This window comes from Pteropus alecto, unplaced genomic scaffold, assembly GCF_000325575.1.
Source record: "Pteropus alecto unplaced genomic scaffold, ASM32557v1 scaffold25, whole genome shotgun sequence".
Taxonomy (NCBI): Eukaryota; Metazoa; Chordata; class Mammalia; order Chiroptera; family Pteropodidae; genus Pteropus; species Pteropus alecto.
Window position 1 is genome coordinate 187,737 of NW_006441955.1, and position 20,033 is coordinate 207,769.

At 37.3% G+C, this 20,033-nt stretch overlaps 1 protein-coding gene and 1 pseudogene across 2 annotated transcripts in view; one reads left to right on the forward strand and one right to left on the reverse strand.

Moving 5' to 3' along the window:
- Positions 1–4,108: 4,108 nt before the first annotated feature.
- The window catches only part of NASP (nuclear autoantigenic sperm protein), a 24,073-nt gene continuing 8,148 nt past the window's right edge, over positions 4,109–20,033 (forward strand). The window contains exons 1-6 of one of the 2 annotated variants that reach the window (XM_006919137.3): positions 4,136–4,322; positions 13,910–13,960; positions 15,408–15,518; positions 17,695–17,775; positions 18,658–18,767; positions 19,444–20,032. In XM_006919137.3, the coding sequence (XP_006919199.1) occupies positions 4,264–4,322; positions 13,910–13,960; positions 15,408–15,518; positions 17,695–17,775; positions 18,658–18,767; positions 19,444–20,032 (1,001 nt within the window). In that variant the 5' untranslated portion in view covers positions 4,136–4,263. Of the gene's footprint in view, positions 4,323–13,909; positions 13,961–15,407; positions 15,519–17,694; positions 17,776–18,657; positions 18,768–19,443; position 20,033 lie in introns of both variants that reach the window. The other variant, XM_015595182.2, reaches the window with a different exon arrangement.
- Positions 10,168–10,283, reverse strand: LOC112485966 (annotated as a pseudogene).

A 20,033-nucleotide genomic window follows, 5' to 3' on the forward strand; every position in this document is an offset into this window, starting at 1 on the left:
CCCTATTGTTGAAAATTCTCTATTGCTCTTTTTCTCACTTCATAAGATAAATTCTTAGGTTTTTGTGTTTTTTTTTTTTTTTCGTTTCCTGGTTAAATTTTTTAAGATCTGGACTTCTTTATCTAAATATAGATTTATCTGTGTCCTATGTATTTTGACCTATAGTATATGCATTATCACTCAGTTCTAAATAGTTTTAAAATTCCCTTCATGATTTTTTTTAACCCAAGGGCTATTTATAGTATATATTTATACTACATACAAATGTTAATTTGCAATGCAATAAAGCTTTGTGATTGGAGAAGACAGTCTATATGATTATGATTTTTTAGAATTTATTGAAGCTTTTTTTGTGGCCTACTATGTGGTCCATTTTTGTAAATGATCTATGATGTTTGAATATAATGTGTATTTGTTGTTTTTTGAATATAGATTTCCACATATATGTATTCACTTGAGCATATTAATAATATTAATTATGTCTTCTGTATTTCTGTTTATTTTTATCTGCTCGTTATGATTTCTGAGGGACATGCATTAAAAATTTCAGCTACACCTGTCAATTTATCTCTACTTCTTTTGCAATATTGGTAGTTGTTGCTTGATATATGATGAATATATCTAAGAAGTTTATTTTTCTCTCATATAATATATTGTAAGTAAGCAGCCCAGAGCTGGTATAGTGGCTCCAAAATGCTAGGAACTTAGGCTTCTTTTGTCTTACTGCTTTGTCATTCCTGAGGCATTGCCCTGATTGACATGGTCTAAGATGGTTCACTACCATATTTCCTTTTTGTATCTCTACATGAAAGTTGTACACATTGCTTCTGTTCACTTTCTATTGACCAGAATGTCATCATGTGACCATTTCTAGCTCTAAGGGACATTAACAAGTTTGGTTTTTATTTTGATGGCTATGTACTAAAATAAATAAAACCAGGGTTCTATTACTACTATAGAAGAAGGGAAAAATAGATATTGGTAGAAAACTGGTAGTCTATAACAAGTGCTCAACGTTTTGTGTGTAATCATTCATTTAATCCCTTTCTTTTCAATATCCTTCTTCTACCCTCAGCTTTCACTCAGATCGACATCCTTTTTTGTTTTGCTGTCTCCAGAAAATAAATTTCCAGTCTTCTATTGGCTTGAGGGAGAAGAAGCTTTAGAGGGTTAATTGCTTCTTAAAATTTTTCAACCTAATCCAATTTTTCCACCCTAGCTTCATCCCTTACTCTTAGAGGTACCTGCAGGAACCAATTCCTGAACCTTTGTGGTTTCTGTATTCTCAATCTGGTTGCTTCTTGGCGTTCTCCACTGGGATTCTTTTTTCTTAGTCTGCTAGGTCAGTTACAACTTGTCCATCTCTTTTTGAGCTTTTAAAATTTTGTTGCTGTTGCTTCCTCGCCCATTCTCTTTGATGTGAGTTTTACCTTTAAAAAAACATTAAAATGTCTTTATTGTTATGTAGACAGGTTTCAAAAGGGAATGGGTGTAAATGTATGTGTTCAACTCACCATCTTTAACTGGAAGTCCTCCCTAAATTTTGTTAAATATAATTTTAATTCCTCCCCCAAGATAAAGTCTCATTTGCCCTCATTACTTATTGTGAAATATTGGTTTCTATTTTAAAGAAATTGTATTTTGAATGAATTTTTTTCCAGTTCTAATTATGATTTTGCTAGGATTGCTTTATTCATTCATTCGAGTTCACTTTGGACATCTACCACTGTTGTATGCACTGGGGATTTACCTGTAAACAAGACAGAAAAAGTCACATGGAGCCTATATACTTAGAAAAGGAAGAGAGTAAAAAAACAAGTAAATAACTTTAGATTTTGTTAAGTACAATGAAAGAAATAAACAAGGGAAACTAATTTTGATTGAGTGGCCAGGGAAGGCCTGTTTGAGAAAGTAACATTGAAATGAGGCCTAAAGGACAAATAGGAGCTAGTCATTCATAGTATTAGGAGAAGAACTTTCTAGGCAGTGAGGCAGCAAATACAAAGGTCCCTGGTTATGAGAAAGGGCTTGGGCATTCTGAAGAACAGAAAGGAGACTAGCATGGTAAGAATATGATGAAGACAAATATAGAGGACAATCTGGTGACAGACAGAGGACAGGGGAGTTGGGGAGTGGGAGAATGGGGTGAAGGGTTAAGGAAGTACAAATTAGTAGTTGATAGATGGTCACAGGGATGGGGAGCACAGCATAGGGAATGCATTAATGTACTGGCTAAGTAGAGAGCCAGAGGAGAGAAAGAGCAATTAAAGGGATCGTTTTATAAACTATATAAATGTCTAACCAATGTACTGTATACTTGAAACTAAAAAAAAAAACAAAGAATATAGTGAAGAAAAAGTAGTATGAGATGAATTGAGAGAGGTAAATTGGAGCCAGATCATGTAGGACCTTGTAGGCAATGATAAGGACCTCAAAATTTCTTCTAAGAGCAATAGAAAGCTATTCAAGGAGAATGACATGATCTGATTTACATTTTGTAAAGATTTTTCCGGAGAGAGTTAAGCAGAGACCAAAGGTTATATAGTAGTACAGGCAAGAAATGATGGTGCCTAGACTTGGATGAGTGGTGGTAGTAAAGACTGAGAGAAGTGGATGGATTTAAAATTTATTTTAAAATGTCTTTTTCCATAAGACTGAGTTCGTCAAAGGCAAAGACCATGTTTTTTTGTCCTTAGGACCTAGTACAAAGCCTTGCAAATCATGATTGCTCAGTGAATGTTAGTTTGACGGATGAATGATTCACACAAGTTATCAGACTGGATTTCTCAGGCCCTAGCCCTGGCTCCATCCCCATCCTTAGTCACCATGTTATCAGACTGTGGTAGCATGAGCCAGGCGCAGTGTTTATTGTTGAAGCGAGCATTACCTCTAATTCTCACAATATCTTTAAGGGATAGATATTAATATTGTCCTCGTTTTACATTTAATCTTAAAAGGTTACATGACTAGGCTAACCTTGGTTACCCAGCTAACAGTGTGGGAGCCCATGTCTGTTTGCCACAGGAATTGGCATTTCAGGTCCAGTTCTATATCCCCCCAAATTTTAACCTGCCTGAGCCCTGACCGACTGGAATAAGAATCCTCCCCAGGAATCTTTCCCGGTGTGCCCAACCTGTACGTAAATAAAATCCTATTCTGATCACTGTCGGCAAGGCCATGGTGGAAGGCAATGGATGATACTCCAGGTTGGGCAAGTGCAACCATTTCAGCCTGCCAGTTCTATTTCACTAAGACAGTTGCAGGAAATGAGGCCTACTGCTTTCCATGATCGACCTGACTTGCAGCTTTGAGAAAATCACACCTTCCCTGAACCTTGGTTTCTATTTCTACCAAATGGGGTTGATAACACCGATCTCACTAATAGCGTTAAGATTAAATATGATGGCTAACAGCTTTAAAGTGTTTAAGTAGAGTAATTTCGCACTTAGTGGGAAAACTAATCATAGCTCACAGTGGACGAAAAGAGCTGGGAACACTAAGCTAGTCAGATTTGGAGTCTGGGTAGGGCCTAAGAGAATGGCGTCAGCGGATTGGGCCAGTTGGAGGGGGCGGGCCCAGAGGGAGGAGCGTGCTGCGTCCCGCGGCAGCTCTGAGCTTTGAATCTAGAGCGGTAGTTTCAGCGGTAGCCAATCCGAGAATAGCATTTTCTTCCGTCAGTTGTTGCTGAGGCTTTCAGCCACTCGTCTCTCACCGAGATCAGTTCTGGCCGTTGCTGCTGTACCGGTGCTCGGCTCTTGCGTGTTCATCCGTTACACCTAAGTGGACGGATAGAAAGTCTCAGACGCTTCCCCGAGTTATCTGGATCGGATAAAGACCGTCGTCTACTTGCTCTAAATATGCAGAGCAACACCGGGTTCCTCCTCTGTGGAAGCCGATGGCTGACGCCTAGTCAGGAGTTGTAGTACCAAGATTCCAGTTCACCTTACACGACTTGCTAGAGAAGCAGGAAGTTGCTTTTTGGGAGGAACACAGGACAGGAAGGAAAGATACCTCGCAGGGCAAGAAGCGAGGGCGGGGGTGTCTTTGGGCTAGACTGGGCTGAGTTCTGGCCCTTTAAACTCGAGGGGGAGGATCCGGAAGTGGATGGGCGGAGCGAAGGATCCTGGCATATAAGAGGGCCCAGCCGCGCGGGGTCTCCAATCTGCCATTTTCTGTTTCCGAATAAGTCTCTTGTGTCCCAAATTTCCTCTGTTTTCTTCACAGGCTATAGTCCGTCCGTTGGCTCACCACCTCAGGGGAACGATGGCCGCAGAGTCAACAGCCACTGCCGCCATCGCCGCGGAGCTGGTTTCTGCCGACAAGTAAGCGGGATCGTGGAGAGCTTGAGGCACTGGCCAGTCTGCGGGGAGGGGGTGGTGGACTGGGGCTCCCCGGGACGGGAGACTGGTGGATGGGAGGACTTGCCTGCCGACGAACAGCTGTCGCTGTTCGGAGAGGCTTGGACACTGGAGAAGCCCACCTCTTGCAGAGAGCCTTGCGCATTAGCAGTAACGCTGGTCGGCTGGCGCCCCCTGCCCCGCTTTTCGCGGCCGCCATCTTGCCGGGGGCAGCGGCGGCTGTCTCCATCGCCTGCCCCTCTCCTTCCTCCCCCGGCCCAGGGCTATCCGAGGGGAGGCGGGGCCCTAGCGTACAGGTGTGCCTTCACGCCCTTACTGTCCCTGAACTCCTGGCGCGCGCCTTCAGTAGGATCCCCAAACAACCCGGGAAAAATAACCAATAGAGATTTGGCGCCAAAAAAAAAAAAAAGAAAAGCCCTCCACGAGGGAGGTTGGACCGGTGGGGTCGGGGTGGGCGGGGCTCTCAGAGGGCGGGGTCTTGCGCCTGTGCGTTCGCCTGCCTCCGCCGGCTAGAGAGCTGGGGGCGGGCCCGTGAGGAGGCGGGAAAACTTCCATTGTTTGGGGCTGTGCAGCCAGATCCTCGGACTTCCGCAGCGGGGCGCGGTGAGGCTTATACCCCGCGATGTCTTCGCTCACTTAGTGCCCTCCTACCCTAAGTTAGCCCCGTCCTTCGGCCTGTGGTGGAGAGCATCGTGGTTCTTTAGACTCTGGGTGTGTTGACAAGAGACTTGGCTACTTCTGGGGATTTATCGAGAAATATCTTCACCTAGCGCTGCGTGGAGCTCTGCTCACTGGCCCCAGTATTTGGTTGCTAGGGAATTGAGCAGTAGAATGTGTGTAGTAGAATGACTGGAGGGAATGAGAAAAGATACGACTAGTTGGTCTGACTTGGTTTTTTATTTTCCTTGTGCACTTTAGTAGAAGTTAGCTTCCTCCGTTTTATAACGAAGGTCGCTGTGAGGTTTTTAAGATTGGTCTTCTGTAGGCTTACAGTCAATGATTGTCTTAGTATATTTACAGTTATCAGAGAACTTCTTATCTCTGCCTACGCTACCTACCACTTTTTGGGTCGTTTTGAAAGTTTTTGATTCACACGAGTGTACCGTGAAGAAGTTACTTTCCTTTTATAGGTGAGAAAAATCTATTAGAATGCAGAAATTAATTCCAGATAAGTGGTAGAGTCTACGTTAAGCCCCAGTATTCCAAGTTTTTATTTCCTCTTGCCCACCCAAAAGCTTACCGGAGAGGAAATCGAATGAAAACCTTATTAGAACAATAAAGGCAGCAGTCCTCAGTTAAGTGTTGATTGAGGCTACTCCTAGGTAAAGCGCCTATGGTATATTTTAAGGGGGATGGTAAAGAAAATGACTTTTGAGTTTAGACTTTAATAGAATGCGTGTTATAATTCCAGTATAACCATTGAAAGGATAAAAACATGTATAACTTGCAAACCAGTAGAAGTGGAATGAAAAACCTTAGTACAGAGGTTTGATTGATACCAACTTTATTAGTTAAGTGGCGATGTTGGACCACAGTTTTTATCTTCTGTAAAAAGCTTCGATTTGGCTTCTGGTTCCTCATGCCATTTAAATGTTGTTGAAGGTAATCAACAGTTATCTAAAAACTAAGTCTTTGTCATAGTTTGCTTTCTAGTTTTTAACCATTTTGTTTATGTAGGAAAAGCTAAAGAATATAGCAGTTTGTACTGTAGTGGTAAAGAGGAATTAGAAAACTCAGAAAGAGGTAGTCTATGATGCGTTGAATTTTGGCTTAGCTGTGTTATTCTTGAGCAGCTTACTCGTTTTAGAAGAGGGATGTCAAAATAAAAACGAGTGATTTAGCTCAATAATAAAGTTCTTGCACCTCACATACTGAATGGCAAAATCACTTGCCCTAATCCTACAGTAGTCATTCAGAATCAGTTGCATATTTTAATAAATATTGATTTGGGTGTCAGGCCTTGTGGTTGGTGCTAGATTACAGCTAGGATAAGATAGAAATGGTTTCTTTCCTTAGAGATAAATCCCGATGGGGAATACAGGAAGTCAGTTAGGGAATTGGGATATAGTATGAATTGTGATGGGTTTACATAGGTTACAAAGTCATGTGTGTAATTAGGTAAGTTAATTATCTGTAAAATAGGAATGTTGCCTCCTACACAAACTTATCTTTGTGAGAGAATAAAATGAAAATATAATAGGCAATGCATTGATTTGTCTGGCAGTCAAGTGTTCTGAATTGCCTATTGAATGTTTTTCATTTAAGTGTTCCATGAGCACCTCAAAATCAACTGGTCTTAATATAACCCCCCAGTTTTCACTAATGAATCCTGTTCTTGTATCTTATTTTGGTTGAATAACACTGTTTCCAACCCCAGAAAAAAAAATCTGGACTCCCCCTTCCTTCTTTTCTAATTTCTAAACAGTTACCAATATTTATGGCCGTGTTGTATTCTCTTCTGTAAAGTCTAGAAGACCAGATGGGAAAAAATGAAGTGTTGGGATAATAGTGAATTTACCCATAAAGTAAGCGGTGGCTGTTCAGCTTCAACTGATTGTGTAAGAATGTAGGCCATGTTGACAGATAATTCTGATTTTTAATGGACTTTTGAGTTTTTTTCTTAGTAGGAAATAACCTTTCTGATTCAAAATCCAGGAGGATGGTGTACAGTCGAAATTTCCCTCCAGTCCTTATTCCCTAGTCACGCAGTTTTTCGCAGAGTCAACCAGTTAGGGATTTATTACATATCCCTCAATTATATCTTGTGCATATATAAGCAAAATGTATGTAGTTATTCTACATTGTTGTATAAATGGTAGCCTACTCGACAACATTTCTGAGCACTTAATATATCTTGGAGATCATTCCTCATCAGGATATAATTTCCTTAGGTTTTTTGTTGTTGTTGTTGTTGTTTTAATGGCTGTGTTGTATTCTCTTCTGTGTCTGTCTCGAGTTCTCTATGTTGACAGTGCTACAGTGAATATCCTTGTCATAAACCATGGACTGGTATATTTGTAGGAGGGTAAATTTCTACAAGTAGAATTGCTGGATCAGAGAGTTAGTGTTCATTTTTGATAGATATTGCCAAATAGACCTTCATAGAAGTTTTGTGAATTTAAACTTCTATTAGCAATATATGAGAGCACCTGTTTCTCCAAAACATCATTGTCTTTAACTATTTGATGGGTAAAAAATGCTTTCTCATTGTAATTTTGTGTCTCTTAAGAATGAGAGTGAACATGTTTTCAAATGTTTGAGCTATTCATGTTTTTTTCTGTGTTTATATCTTGTAATTTTTAATCTTTTCCTGTTGGGCATTTTTTTTTCCTGTTCTAAGATTACATATATTTGGTAAGTTGATGTTCTGTAAAATGAACTTGAAGGAGTAGAATTTATCAATCTTTCATCGTTTTGAATTTAAAAAGCCCTTCAGATGAGTTACAAGTAGTTCTCCTCTAGTACTTTTCTGGCTTTGTATTTAAATAATTTTCAAGAAAAGCAGAAATCCAGATTTATGTGATATCTTCATAGTTTTAAATGTAGAACTATTAAAATTAACATTAAAAAATAACTAAATAACATGTCTATAGTCCAGATAGGGCATGAGCATCAGTTTATAATTTTTGTTCTCAGTGATTCTTAGAGTGCAGTCCCCAAACCAGCAGTTCTCAGAATCACCTAGGAAGTTGTTAGAAATGAAAATCATGGAACACATAGTAGACTTATTGAATCAGAAACCCTAAGGGCTGGGGCTCCTCAGTGTGTTTTAACATGTCCTCCAAGTAATTCTCATGTAGACTGAAGTTTGAGAACCACTGCTTTAGTCCATCTTTTCTTTTGACTTAGTTCAGGCCCTTTTTATGTGTCTAGGCTACTAGGAATGGAAGTAAATTTACCACTGCCGAGTGCTTTACAACGCTATTTAATAGTGTCTTTACTGATTTTTCTTGTTTCTAACTTTATCCACTTCAAACTATGTTTTGTACTATATATAGTCAGCTTGTATAAAAAGTAAGTTTGATTATATTACACCTTCAGGTACCTCACTTCAGAATAAAGATTTAAAACCTTAGGCTGGCATCAAAACGAAATGATCTGGCTCCCGTGTAACTATCCAGCCTTGCTCTTGTTACATCTTATGATGGAAAGTGGGGAGAAGGAAAGTTACAAAGATGAAGTCCAGTTTTTGGAATTTACATTATAGTTTAAGGAAGTGTTCTCCAAAGTCGGAAGGCATTAAGCTTTAATAATAATACAGAGATTGACACTGTGCACTGTGACAGTTGCCTTTTTTTATGACTTATTTTTTTCCAGTTTAAACCATCTCTTAAAAATTGACAATATATCTTTAAAAGATTCTTGCTTGGAATTGGTGGATTGAAGATGATAATGCAAGAAAAAACAAACAAGTAAATAGCTTCCATTTATAGCTTCTACTCTTAGCTCTTTATTAGTCACATTATAAGGTTAAAAACAATGGCTATCAGTAGTATGCTCTCTAGTAGATATTTTGAAAAATAAGCAATCTCTTGGTTCAAGATAAAGTTGATTTTTAATAACTAAGAAAGTACTTTTTTTCCCCCAAAAGAAACATGCTATGGAAAGAGCTTTTTAAAAAAACTTTATTTAGAAGTGTTTTCATTATGTGATTTTTATTGCTAAAATGTTTATATGTTAACTTAGGAATGCCTGTTTTTGCTTCTAAAATCTTCCAAACACCTATGACTTTATTCACTTTTTCAGTCTATGCTGAAAAGAGATGTGCGGCTATCCACCAAATAAACAGTTGACTCTTTAAGCAACACAAGTTTGAACTGTGAAGGTCCACTTAATTGCGGATTTTTCCAATAAATATGTACAGTACTGTAAATGTATTTTCCTTATGATTTTCTTAATATTTTCTTTTCTCTACCTTTATTCTAAGAATGTGATATGTAGTGCTAACAAAATATGTGTTGACTGTTATTGGTAAGGCTTCTAGTCAACAGTAGGCTATTAGTTTTGGGGGAGTCATAAGTTACACAGATTTTTGACTGCAGAGGGTTGACACCCCTAACCCACATGTTGTTCAAGGGTCAGCTGTACAACGTTCACAGCAGCTGTCAATTGTCCATCAACGGTAGTATGGATAATCAGTATTTGTGTAATAGAATGTAGCAATGAATAAACTAGATTTGCATGAATCATATGTATGAATGAATCTCAAAGACATTAAATAATGTGAAGGACAATCTGATTTTGTTTACATAAAGTCCAAAAAGCAGATAAAATGGATACCCTCATATTTACGATTTTCAATGCTTTTTGTTTATTTGTATAGATAACGCATTTCTATCTATTTTCTTTCTGCCTAGACTTCCTTTAACATTTCGTCTGGTGATAGTCTACTGGTGGTGAATTCTCTCTGCTTTAATGTGAAAGAAAAGGCTTTATTTCACTCTTATATTTGAAAAATATTTCTCCAGCTATAGAATAGGTTGATAGTTTTTTCTTTTAGTATTTTAATGTTATTGCTTCACGGTCGTTTGTAACAAGAAGTTGGCTGTCCAGGGGGAAAATAGAGTAATGGAGAGGATCGTTTCATAAACTATATAAATGTCTAGACAATGTACTGTATACTTGAAACTAATGATAAGATAAAATGTGAAAAGAATATGTATAAAGCAGTAACAAAAACCTAGTTGGCTGTCGTTATTTTTGTTCTGATTCTGTATGGCATGTGTCTTTTCCTTTGATTTTTGTGGGTTTTTTTCTGTTACTGTTTTTTTTTTGTTTTGTTTTGTTTTTGTTTGCTTGTTTTTAATAACGCCTACAGCACCTGGTATTCTTAGGTCTCCCATCCAAGTACTAACTAGACCCGACCCTGCTTAGCTTCTGAGATCAGACGGGATTGGGCTTGTTCAGGGTGGCATGGCCGTAGACTATTATTCATTCTCAGCAATTTGATTATGTTCCTTGGTGTAGTTTTTGTCACATTTCTTCTGCTTGGGATTTGTTGATTGTTGGATCTGTGGATTTATACTTATTAAAATTGGCAAATTTTTTGCCATTTCTTTTTTAAATTTGTTTTTACTTTTTAAATTTTTATTTTTATTGTATTTGATTTTACCCTCATTTTGAATATTTTTCTTTCTATTCTACGTTCCGCTATCCCTTCAGGGGCTCTGTTTACATGTATGTCTGTTTAGTGTCTTTCACAAAGTTCTATATATTTTTTAAGTCTTTATACCTATTTCATCAACATGCTCATGCTTTACATTCTTGAGCTTGTGAAATATATTTATAGTGCATTAATGTCTATTTATAGTAATGCATTAATATCCTAATAAATGCTTTAATGTATCTAATTCTATTGTCTGTCATTTCTGGGTCTGTTTCTATTGATTACTTTTTTCCCACTATGTGTTTTGATTTCTTTGCCTGATATTTTTTATTTATATAATTTATCGGACATCGTGATGTTTGTTGTTGGGCACGAGGTTTTTCATTCCTTTTAATATACTTTGGCTTCGTTTGGATTGGAGTTACTTGGAAAGAATTTGTCCTTTTGAGGTTTGCCTATAAGTTTTGTTAGGCAGGTCTGGAACAGTCTTTAGTACTAATTTAACTCCATTACTGAAGCAGGACTTGATGCTCTGTGGTAGTAGGTCTTTCTACCTTGGCTAATGTGAGTTATTCTAGACCCTGTGTGTTCTCTGAAGATCGTTTCATCTACTCCTTTCTGGTGATTCTTTCCCAGGCTTCAGTAGTTTTCTCATGCATAAGCTGTTCAGCACTTAGCCAAAGACTGGAGAGAGAACCCCTCTGCACATCTCTGAAGCTTGTTCTCTCCTCTATTCTGTCAGGTCTCCCAACCCCTGGAATCTGTCTTCTCAGTTCTGTGAGATGGACTCTCTTCCAGTTCCTTCTCTTCTTCTGTGGACAGAACTCTCTAAGTAGTCAGCTAGGAACACTCACAGGGCTGCCTCATTTATTTCCCTTCTCTCTAATCATTGTCCTTTGCCACTAGTTGTTCAAAGTCTGACAACTGATGTTTTGTGTATTTTGGTTGTTTGAGGTGGGAAGGTGAATCATGGCTAACAGTGATAGTTAAATAGTATTGCCCCTCACCTATATGGGGTACGAAACATTTTGTGTATTCTTGTTGCCACTCGTGCCTGAATCTGTGTAGCATGTATGTGCAACATTAATGTGTTTATTTTTAGTACTTTGGTTCTATTTGGACATTTGCATTACTAGCACATTGTGGTAGATTAGTATTTGCGAACTGTTACTGGTCTACAAAGAGATAAGTAAAAAAATTTGGAGCAAGTGTTCAGAAACAAATTCGACATGACTCTGTCATTTCTGTTATATTTTCATTTTGTTCACTCTTGAAATAAAAATTCTGGTCTTTCAACCACAGGTATTTTGAGAACCTCTGTGCTAGAATTTGGCTAGAATAACCCCTTAGCAAAACTATTTGGAAATAACTTGCTCTGACAGAAAATATTTGTAGGTAAGGATCCCAGGCCATTTCAGAGTTCTGGGCAGATCTCCTTGCTTATCTGCAGCTGAAAGCCCTTTTTTTTCCCCTCTCAATTTATTTATTTTTTTTATGGAGACGTTAGGTAACAAAATCCTGTAATTTTTAGCTGTACATTTTAAAAGTAAGGCATATATATATTTACGTTGTGTGTTCACCTCCCATAGTTAGATTTCTTTCTTTCACAACATATTTACCCCATCTAACCTCCGCTCCCCACCCACCCACCCTCTGGTAACCTAGTCTATATAGTTCATGTCCATGAGTCTGTTTGTCTTGTTCATTTGTTGCTTTTAGGTTTCTATCCCACATGTAAGTAATATGTGTTTTTCAACTTTTATTTCACTTAGCATGATTATCATGATGTCCATCCATGTTGTCGCAAATGGCAGTATCTTATCTCTTATGGCTGAGTAATATTCCATTGTGTATATGTACCACAGCTTCTTTATGCAATCTATTGTAAGACACTTCAGTTGCTTCCATGTCCTGGTCATCATGAATAATGCTGCTATAAACATCGGTGTGCAAATATCTTTTTGGATATGGGTTTTAAAGTCTTTGGGGTAAATACCCAGTAGTGAGGTTGCTGGATCATATGGTAGAGCAATTCTTAGTTTTTTGAGGAACCTCCATACTGTTTTCCATAGTGGCTGTACCAGTTTGCAGTCCCACCAGCAGCACTGTCTTTTAAATTGTGCCTCATCCCTGTGGCTCTAAGCTGTGAAGTTTTAACTCCATTTTTTCCCCCATTCCTCAGGGCTTTTCATCAAACTTAGAGACAAGTATAATATTCACAAAAAGATTAGGAGTTAGAACAAATTTTGGATCCTGCTGACAACTTTTTATTTTTAAAGCATGTTCTAGGACTCAGACTCCAGTATAGTAGTTAGTCCCTATTCGTCATTTAATCTCTTCTTCCTCTCTCTCTGCTTCCAAACAAGTTGTCCTCGCTGTTTAACTGTTTTGTAGGAAACTGTCTCCAATGCTTAGCACATAGTTGGCACTAAAATATTTTTAAATTCATTTGAGTAAGCTCTTTTTTTAATTGTACATTTGTTTCACTAATGAGTTTTTTGGTATCATTGAGAACTCATGGATTTAAACATCCATTAGATTTTTAAGTGGATTTAAAATTAAAGTTTTTCAATCCAGTACAGTTATTGCCTTTGTTGATGCTCAAATTGTCTCTTCTTTTGGCCTGTGGGATTTTAGTCAGGTTCGTTCCTGGGTATAGTATACTTTGTAATATTTTTGTAAATTATTATGAAACATGTCAAATATATAGAAAAGTTACAAGCATAGTACAAAGAACTCTTTATGCTTTCCCATGGATTCCTCATATTTGTTTTATAATTCCTTTTGGCATGACCATAAGTAGATATGACCCTAAGTAATATTAGATACAGCTTTGTTGCTTTCTGGCATGAAATGGTCCCAGACTCATCTTTGTACTTCCTTCTCCTGACCCAACTTAGAATCAATTATCTCTCAATGGAGTCTTGGTGGCTTTTAGTGGGAAATAGATTTTTCAGGAATAGTCTGGGTGCTAGGGGGTACTCATTGCTACTGAGTTAGTTATTTTAGACCTTTTCAGTAAACACAATTACAAAATGTTTTAAAGATATTTACTAGGATTTTTCAAAAAAGAATGTTCTGGGAAACTGCTTTTTAAAAAAAAAACAACATCATCAACCTTATTTTTAGTGAGTTTTGTAGAATGTGGTTTGTCAGGAATGCAAATATTGCATTATAACAAATATTGCACTCTTCCGTCTGATTATAAACTCAAAACTAGTATTCACATTCACTCTCTTCATTATACTTCATGCCTAGTAAATAAGCATTTAACATATTTGAATGAGCAGGGTTAAATTTGATAATGTAAGTAAATGCTTAAGATCTTAATATCATGTTGGGCCTTTTATAAATGGTAACTCTTTCTATGGCTTTATATTCTTTAATGTCTAGGCTTAAAATAGCCTCCATTTTTACTTTTTTTCCCCTTAATTTTTCATTACAGAATTGAAGAAGATGCTCCTGCTCCTTCTACCTCAGCAGATAAAGTAGAGAGGTAAGATTAGGGTAGAATTTTGTCTAAGTAGAATCATACCGTATGTATTTTTTATATAGCATCTTTGATTCAGCATAATTATTTTGAGATTCATCCATGTTATCACGTGTCAATAGTTGATTTCTTTTTGTTGGTGTTCCATAATGTGGGCGTATCACAATTTGTTTATCCATTTAGGATCCAGTTTTTGGCTATTAAAAATAATGCTGCCATTAATATTTGTGTATAAGTCTTTGCAAGGGTATACATTTTCATTTCTCTTGGGTTAATACCTAGGAATGGGATGGCTGGCTGTCATGGTAGGTAAATATCTGACTTTAAGAAACTACTAAATTGTTTTCTAAAGTGATTCTACCATTTTACATTCCTATTAGCAGAGTATGAGATTTCCATTTGCTGTACATCCTTGTCAACACTTGATGGAGGGAGGGGGCAGTCTTTACATTTTAGCCATTCTAATTGGGATTATAATTTAGTATCTCATGAGTTCGTATTTCTCAAATGACTAGTGATCTTGAGCATATTTTCATTTGCTTATTTACCATTTGTATACCTTAGTTAAGTGTTCATATTATCTTTTGTCCATTTTTGTTGGATTGTCTTGTTGAGTTAAACCCTTTGTCTGATCAGTGAGTTTTATATATATTTCCTCCCAGTCTGTGAGTTGCCTTTTTCATTTTCATAAATGTCTTTCAGAAAGCAAATGGTCTGTCTAGTTTATCCATCCCCCCTTTTTATAATAAAGTTTGTGCTTTTCTGTCATATTTAAGAGGCATTTGCCAAACCCAAAGTTAATAAAGATTTGCTCCCATATTCTAGAGGTTTTGTTTTCTAAATCTTACATTTAGAAAGTCTGTGATTCATTTCAAATTAATTTTTCTATGTGGTATGAGATTCAGGTTTTTTTACATGCAGATACCCAGTTATTCCAGCACCATTTGTTGAAAGGATTATCCTGTCTCCATTGGCTTTAGGACCTCATCAAAATTTCAGTTGGCCACATGACTGAATCAATTTTTGTATTCTATTCCATTTGACCTATTTGCTTTATGTATGTCAGTATATAAATTAATACCACATTGTCTTGATCTTGAGACCACTGCCTTTTGTCATGTTTACCTAAATGCTACTTGGTTTCATTTTTCTTTTAGCTGGTACAACATGCTATATGACAGTTCTTTTATGATTCCTTTTTTATCGCTTAATTAACAACTTTATAGTAACATACAATATAGGCTTTGTGAGTAGATAAATCTTTAAGAGAAAATATTCTAGTCAAGCTCTTGAGAATGTTGCCTTTGAGATTTCTTTTGCTTTTGTAGTAATGAATGTGAGTTAGCGAAGCCTTGCCAGAGTAGTTCACAGACTTATTATGGTTTAGATGTAACATATTTTTAAAATGTTGATTTAAAAGTATTTGACACTTAAAAAAATATTTTTTTTGCAGTCTGGATGTGGATAGTGAAGCTAAGAAGCTATTGGGTTTAGGACAGAAACATCTGGTGATGGGGGATATTCCAGCAGCTGTCAATGCATTCCAGGAAGCAGCTAGCCTTTTGTAAGTACTGTTTGCTATGATGTGATAATATGTTCCTAATAAACTTGAGTGATAGCAAGTTGTTTTATAGGAAAGAAGAATAAAGTACAAGAGTTTAAAAATATGGTTATTCTTCTTGTACGAGTTTCTTTAACTATAAAACCTACATATAACTTAGCAACTTTAACTTTTGATTTTCCTGAGTAAGGTAATTTGTTTTCTGGTCACCACTAATTAGGGTGACCAGCTTGTCCTGGTTTGTTTGTTCTGAGACTTTTCCAATTTTAGTACTGTTTATAGATTCTTAACACCTTTGTTATCTGTTATAACTGCTAGGAACTTGGTAGGTAGTTAACTTATATTGGGGAAACAGGTTAGCTTTAGTGCCTTGAAATCAATTCATTTTATCCAAAGACTTTATAATGTACTTACATACTGTGAGAGAAAAAGTATATGTTAACTCTTCAAGCAATAATAGCCTTTCAGCCTATGACTTAGTTTGAGCTAGTTTCCTCTGAGCAACTCAATTTAATCATGTTTCTTAATTAGTTTAGTGCATTATATACTGTTAAACTGAAGAAATCTTATAAAAGAAATGCTTATAATGAAGCTAGGTTTCGGATTTGAGGCTTGCTATGATTAAAAGCCTTTTTGGGGAGGCGGGTGGGGGGCGCTGAAACAAACAAACAAAAACCTTTCTATTTATTCAGGGTGATATCAGTCCATTCTTTCCCCAGACTCTTACTTTCCCTCCCAACATAGAACAGGATCTTATTCCTGGATGTTTGCTGTAAACTCATCTGATTTCTTTCCTTCCTTCCTTCCTTCTTTCCTTCCTTCCTTCCTTCCGTCCGTCCGTCCTTCCTTCCTTCCTTCCTTCCTTCCTTCCTTCCTTCCTTCCTTCTGTCCTTCCTTCCGTCCTTCCTTCCGTCCCTCCTTTTCTTTTTTTTAGGCGAGGCAACCCTTGGTTGACCTCACAGATTGCAAGGACCTTGTCAGTTTACAATCCCTTATTTTTTATTTATTTTTATTTTTTGCGCCTACAGCACCTGGTCTTCCTAGGTGGTCTCCCATCCAAGTAGTAACCAGGCCCGACCCTGCTTAGCTTGCGAGATCAGGCTTGTTCAGGGTGTCATGGCTGTATACTCATCTGATTTCTGTGTGGCCTCTGGTGTTGAGTAGTGTGCTAAAGGTAGAGCCCACATTTTATCCAATGCTAAGTAGGTATTTTTGTATAAAAATTTATGGTTATGTAAAATGTTAAAATCTAAGTTTTTAATATTAAACGCAAAGAAACACACTTGTTAGCTTATTCTAGATTCCTGGAGCTATCAGTATTCTCACTGTCCTACTAGTAAGGGTATTTAGGAGGAGAATTTGAGATACACTACTCTGATCTAGTAGAATACCCTTAAATGTGACCTTTATCACAATACTTCCCGCTTAGTTTCTTTAGTTACTCTCACTAGATTCCCAGGCTGGCAGCTGTCTTGACTTTGCATGACCTCTGCCAATTCTTTACTCCATGAAAGTGGTCTCCTTACTCTACTCCTTACTCCTTCCCTCTTCTGTCTAGGTATTAATAGCTAAAATTTATATATAGTGCTATCTTTATTTCTAAGCATTGTTTTAAATGCTTTTATATACATTAACTCAGTTATTTCCTGCAGTAGCTCTTGGAGCAGTTCTTAATATTTCCATTTTACAGATGAGAAAACTTAAGGCATTGTGAGATTAGCTTGACTATAAGGCTATACAGTGAATTAAAGGTTAGGGGTAGGATTTGAACCCAGGCATTCTGGCTCCGGGGGAGCATGCTCTTAACTATATCATGATGGACCTTACTCATCCTTTAGGTCTCAGTCAAAGATCCTCTAACTATTCTGGTCCATACTGACACCCATCTTGTAGTAGAAGAAATACCTATTGATATAGTTTGGCTCTTAGATTATATGTGATAACTGTAGCAAATTGATGTCATTTCGAACATGCAATACATATAGATGAACTGGCAACATTAATTTCATGCATTGTTTCTTAGGTCAAGCAAGGTCCCTGTGACTCTGGGAAGCAAGAGGGAGTGGGAAGTGTTAGTTCCTAGAAGCATGTATTAGTAGAAAAATGTCATTTTACAACTAAAGAACTAGAAATAAATATTTTAGCCTAGATGTTAAAATCTCGTTTATTCTTTTTGTAGAGGTAAGAAGTATGGAGAGACAGCTAATGAGTGTGGAGAAGCTTTCTTTTTCTATGGGAAATCACTTCTAGAGTTGGCAAGGTATGACTTTCAACTCAGTTTATAAGTAGAATGTTTTATATCACCATAATGGTCTATTTAAAAACTTGTTTGTTTGCTAAGATTGTTTACTAGCTTGAGATTTCACTTGAGCCAAATGCAGCTGGTTTTACTAGAATGGAGGATTGGAAGGAGCATGAAATATTGGTGGAAATTTTGAGAGGCACTTAATGCAAAGAGTAAAGTTATACTTAGATTTTTACTTTGGGGTCATTAGAAGCAAAAACCTTTCCATTAGTGAACAGTCAGTAGTTTATCAAAGTTCAGTAGAGAGAACCTTTATCAGGTAGCCCAAAATAATCCTTAACAGGGATTGAATGAAGCACAATTTGAAAACACCAAGTGAGAATATCTAGTAAACGAGAGTTACAAGTAATCTTAACTATTGGAAGGTTGTGTTTTCCACCAGAATTTCTTAACCAGAATAAAATATATCGAGGGTACACAAAATTAGCATATTATCTGTTATCTATTTAATCAGATTTCTGGTAAGTTTTCCAATTTTGTAGAGCATTCTGATAATTTCATGAAAATCTTGCCAGAATGTTTTTGGCCATTTAGGGAAATGTGAGTGGGTGTGATATTTGGGAAATGTGGCCCTATTGTAAAGGAACCTATATACTGATAGTGTTCTTTCGATGAGTCATCAGTACTTTACAGGTGGCTAGATGAAGGTATGCTTATTTTCTTGGTGCTCTCATAGCCTTAATTTATATTGGAAGTTTTGCAGGACTACTCAGTTTTATTTTCTGCATTTGCTTACTCTTCTGTTGCTTTTATAATATAGGACTTAAAATTTGTTTTTCAAAAATTGTTAGGTTATAGCCATGATTACTTTGGTGCCTTCTCCTTTTGTTCTCCTAGAATGGAGAATGGTGTGTTGGGAAATGCCCTTGAAGGTGTACATGTGGAAGAAGAGGAAGGAGAGAAAACAGGAGAAGAATCTCTGGTAGAAAATAATGATAACATAGATGGTATGTGGAGTTGCACATGGCATTCAAAAGATGCGACGTATATTTCTTGTGTACATATGACTGAAATAGGGCTCTCCCAATCCTAGATGGTCTCTCCTAAGATACCTGGGTGACACTTGCATCTGGTAGAGACTACAGTGGAGGTAGCTGATTACTGAAATTGACTGCAGGCTTTTGTGAAAGGATAATTTCCCAAATAAATCTGGTTATTTAAATTGTGTTTTAAATATTACGACAACCTTAAATATTTTTCTCATGCAAATTTTTAAGTCTGCAGCTGTTATTTGAATAGCAGTGCTTTCAGAGTCCTTTCACATTTTTTAGAAGAAATTAAATGTTGATTTCTAAGCTGTATTTGGCTTTTACATAATAGATGGAGGTCTGTAATGTTTAGAGACAATATTAAGCTTGGCATCTCTATCTAACTGATAATCAGAATGCTCAAGTAAAACAATATCTAATTTAAGGAGCTTGGGTTTCTTTTGCCATAAGTTGCTCTGCTAAGCTGAGACTTTCCCTTTACTTTTCTCAAGGGGGCAGATAATTTGTAGGCCATCTGCTAAAACTTAAGCCAGGCTTTTTGAGGGTATTAAGGGAATGTATTTTTAGTTTCCATTTATGCCTTTATCATTAAACTCGAAGACGTGTTTATGCTTCATGTTCTTTAACCATGTAGAGGAAGCAAGGGAAGAGTTGAGAGAACAGGTTTATGACGCCATGGGAGAAAAAGAAGAAGCAAAAAAAACAGAAGACAAGTCTCTGGTAAAGTCTGAAATAGATAAAGAACAGGACACTGAAATGGAGAAGGGTGGAAGAGAAGAAATGGATATAAGTGAACCTACAGAGGAACTACAGGAAAAAGTCGAATCAACCCCAGATCTGTTAACTGAAAACACTGAAGAGGCAAAAAGAGCAGCAGCACCAGAAGGACTGAGTGAAGCTGAGGTCACCTCTGGGAAGCCGGAACAGGAAGCACCAGATACTGAGGAGGGAAAATCAGTTTCTGCAACTGACATCCAAGAAGAGTACCGAGAAAAAGACGGTCAGGAGAAGCAGGGAGAAGTAATTGTGAGCATAGAAGAGAGGCCAAAAACTTCAGATGAGCAGTCTGTTTTGACTCTAGAGAAGCAGGGCACTGCCGTGGAGGTAGAAACAGAGCCTGTAGATCCAACAGTCAATCCAGTGGATGTGGGTGGGGATGAGCCAAAGGAACAGGTAGCTGCCTCTGAAAATGAGCCAGGAAAAGCAGGGCAAGAAATGCCTCCT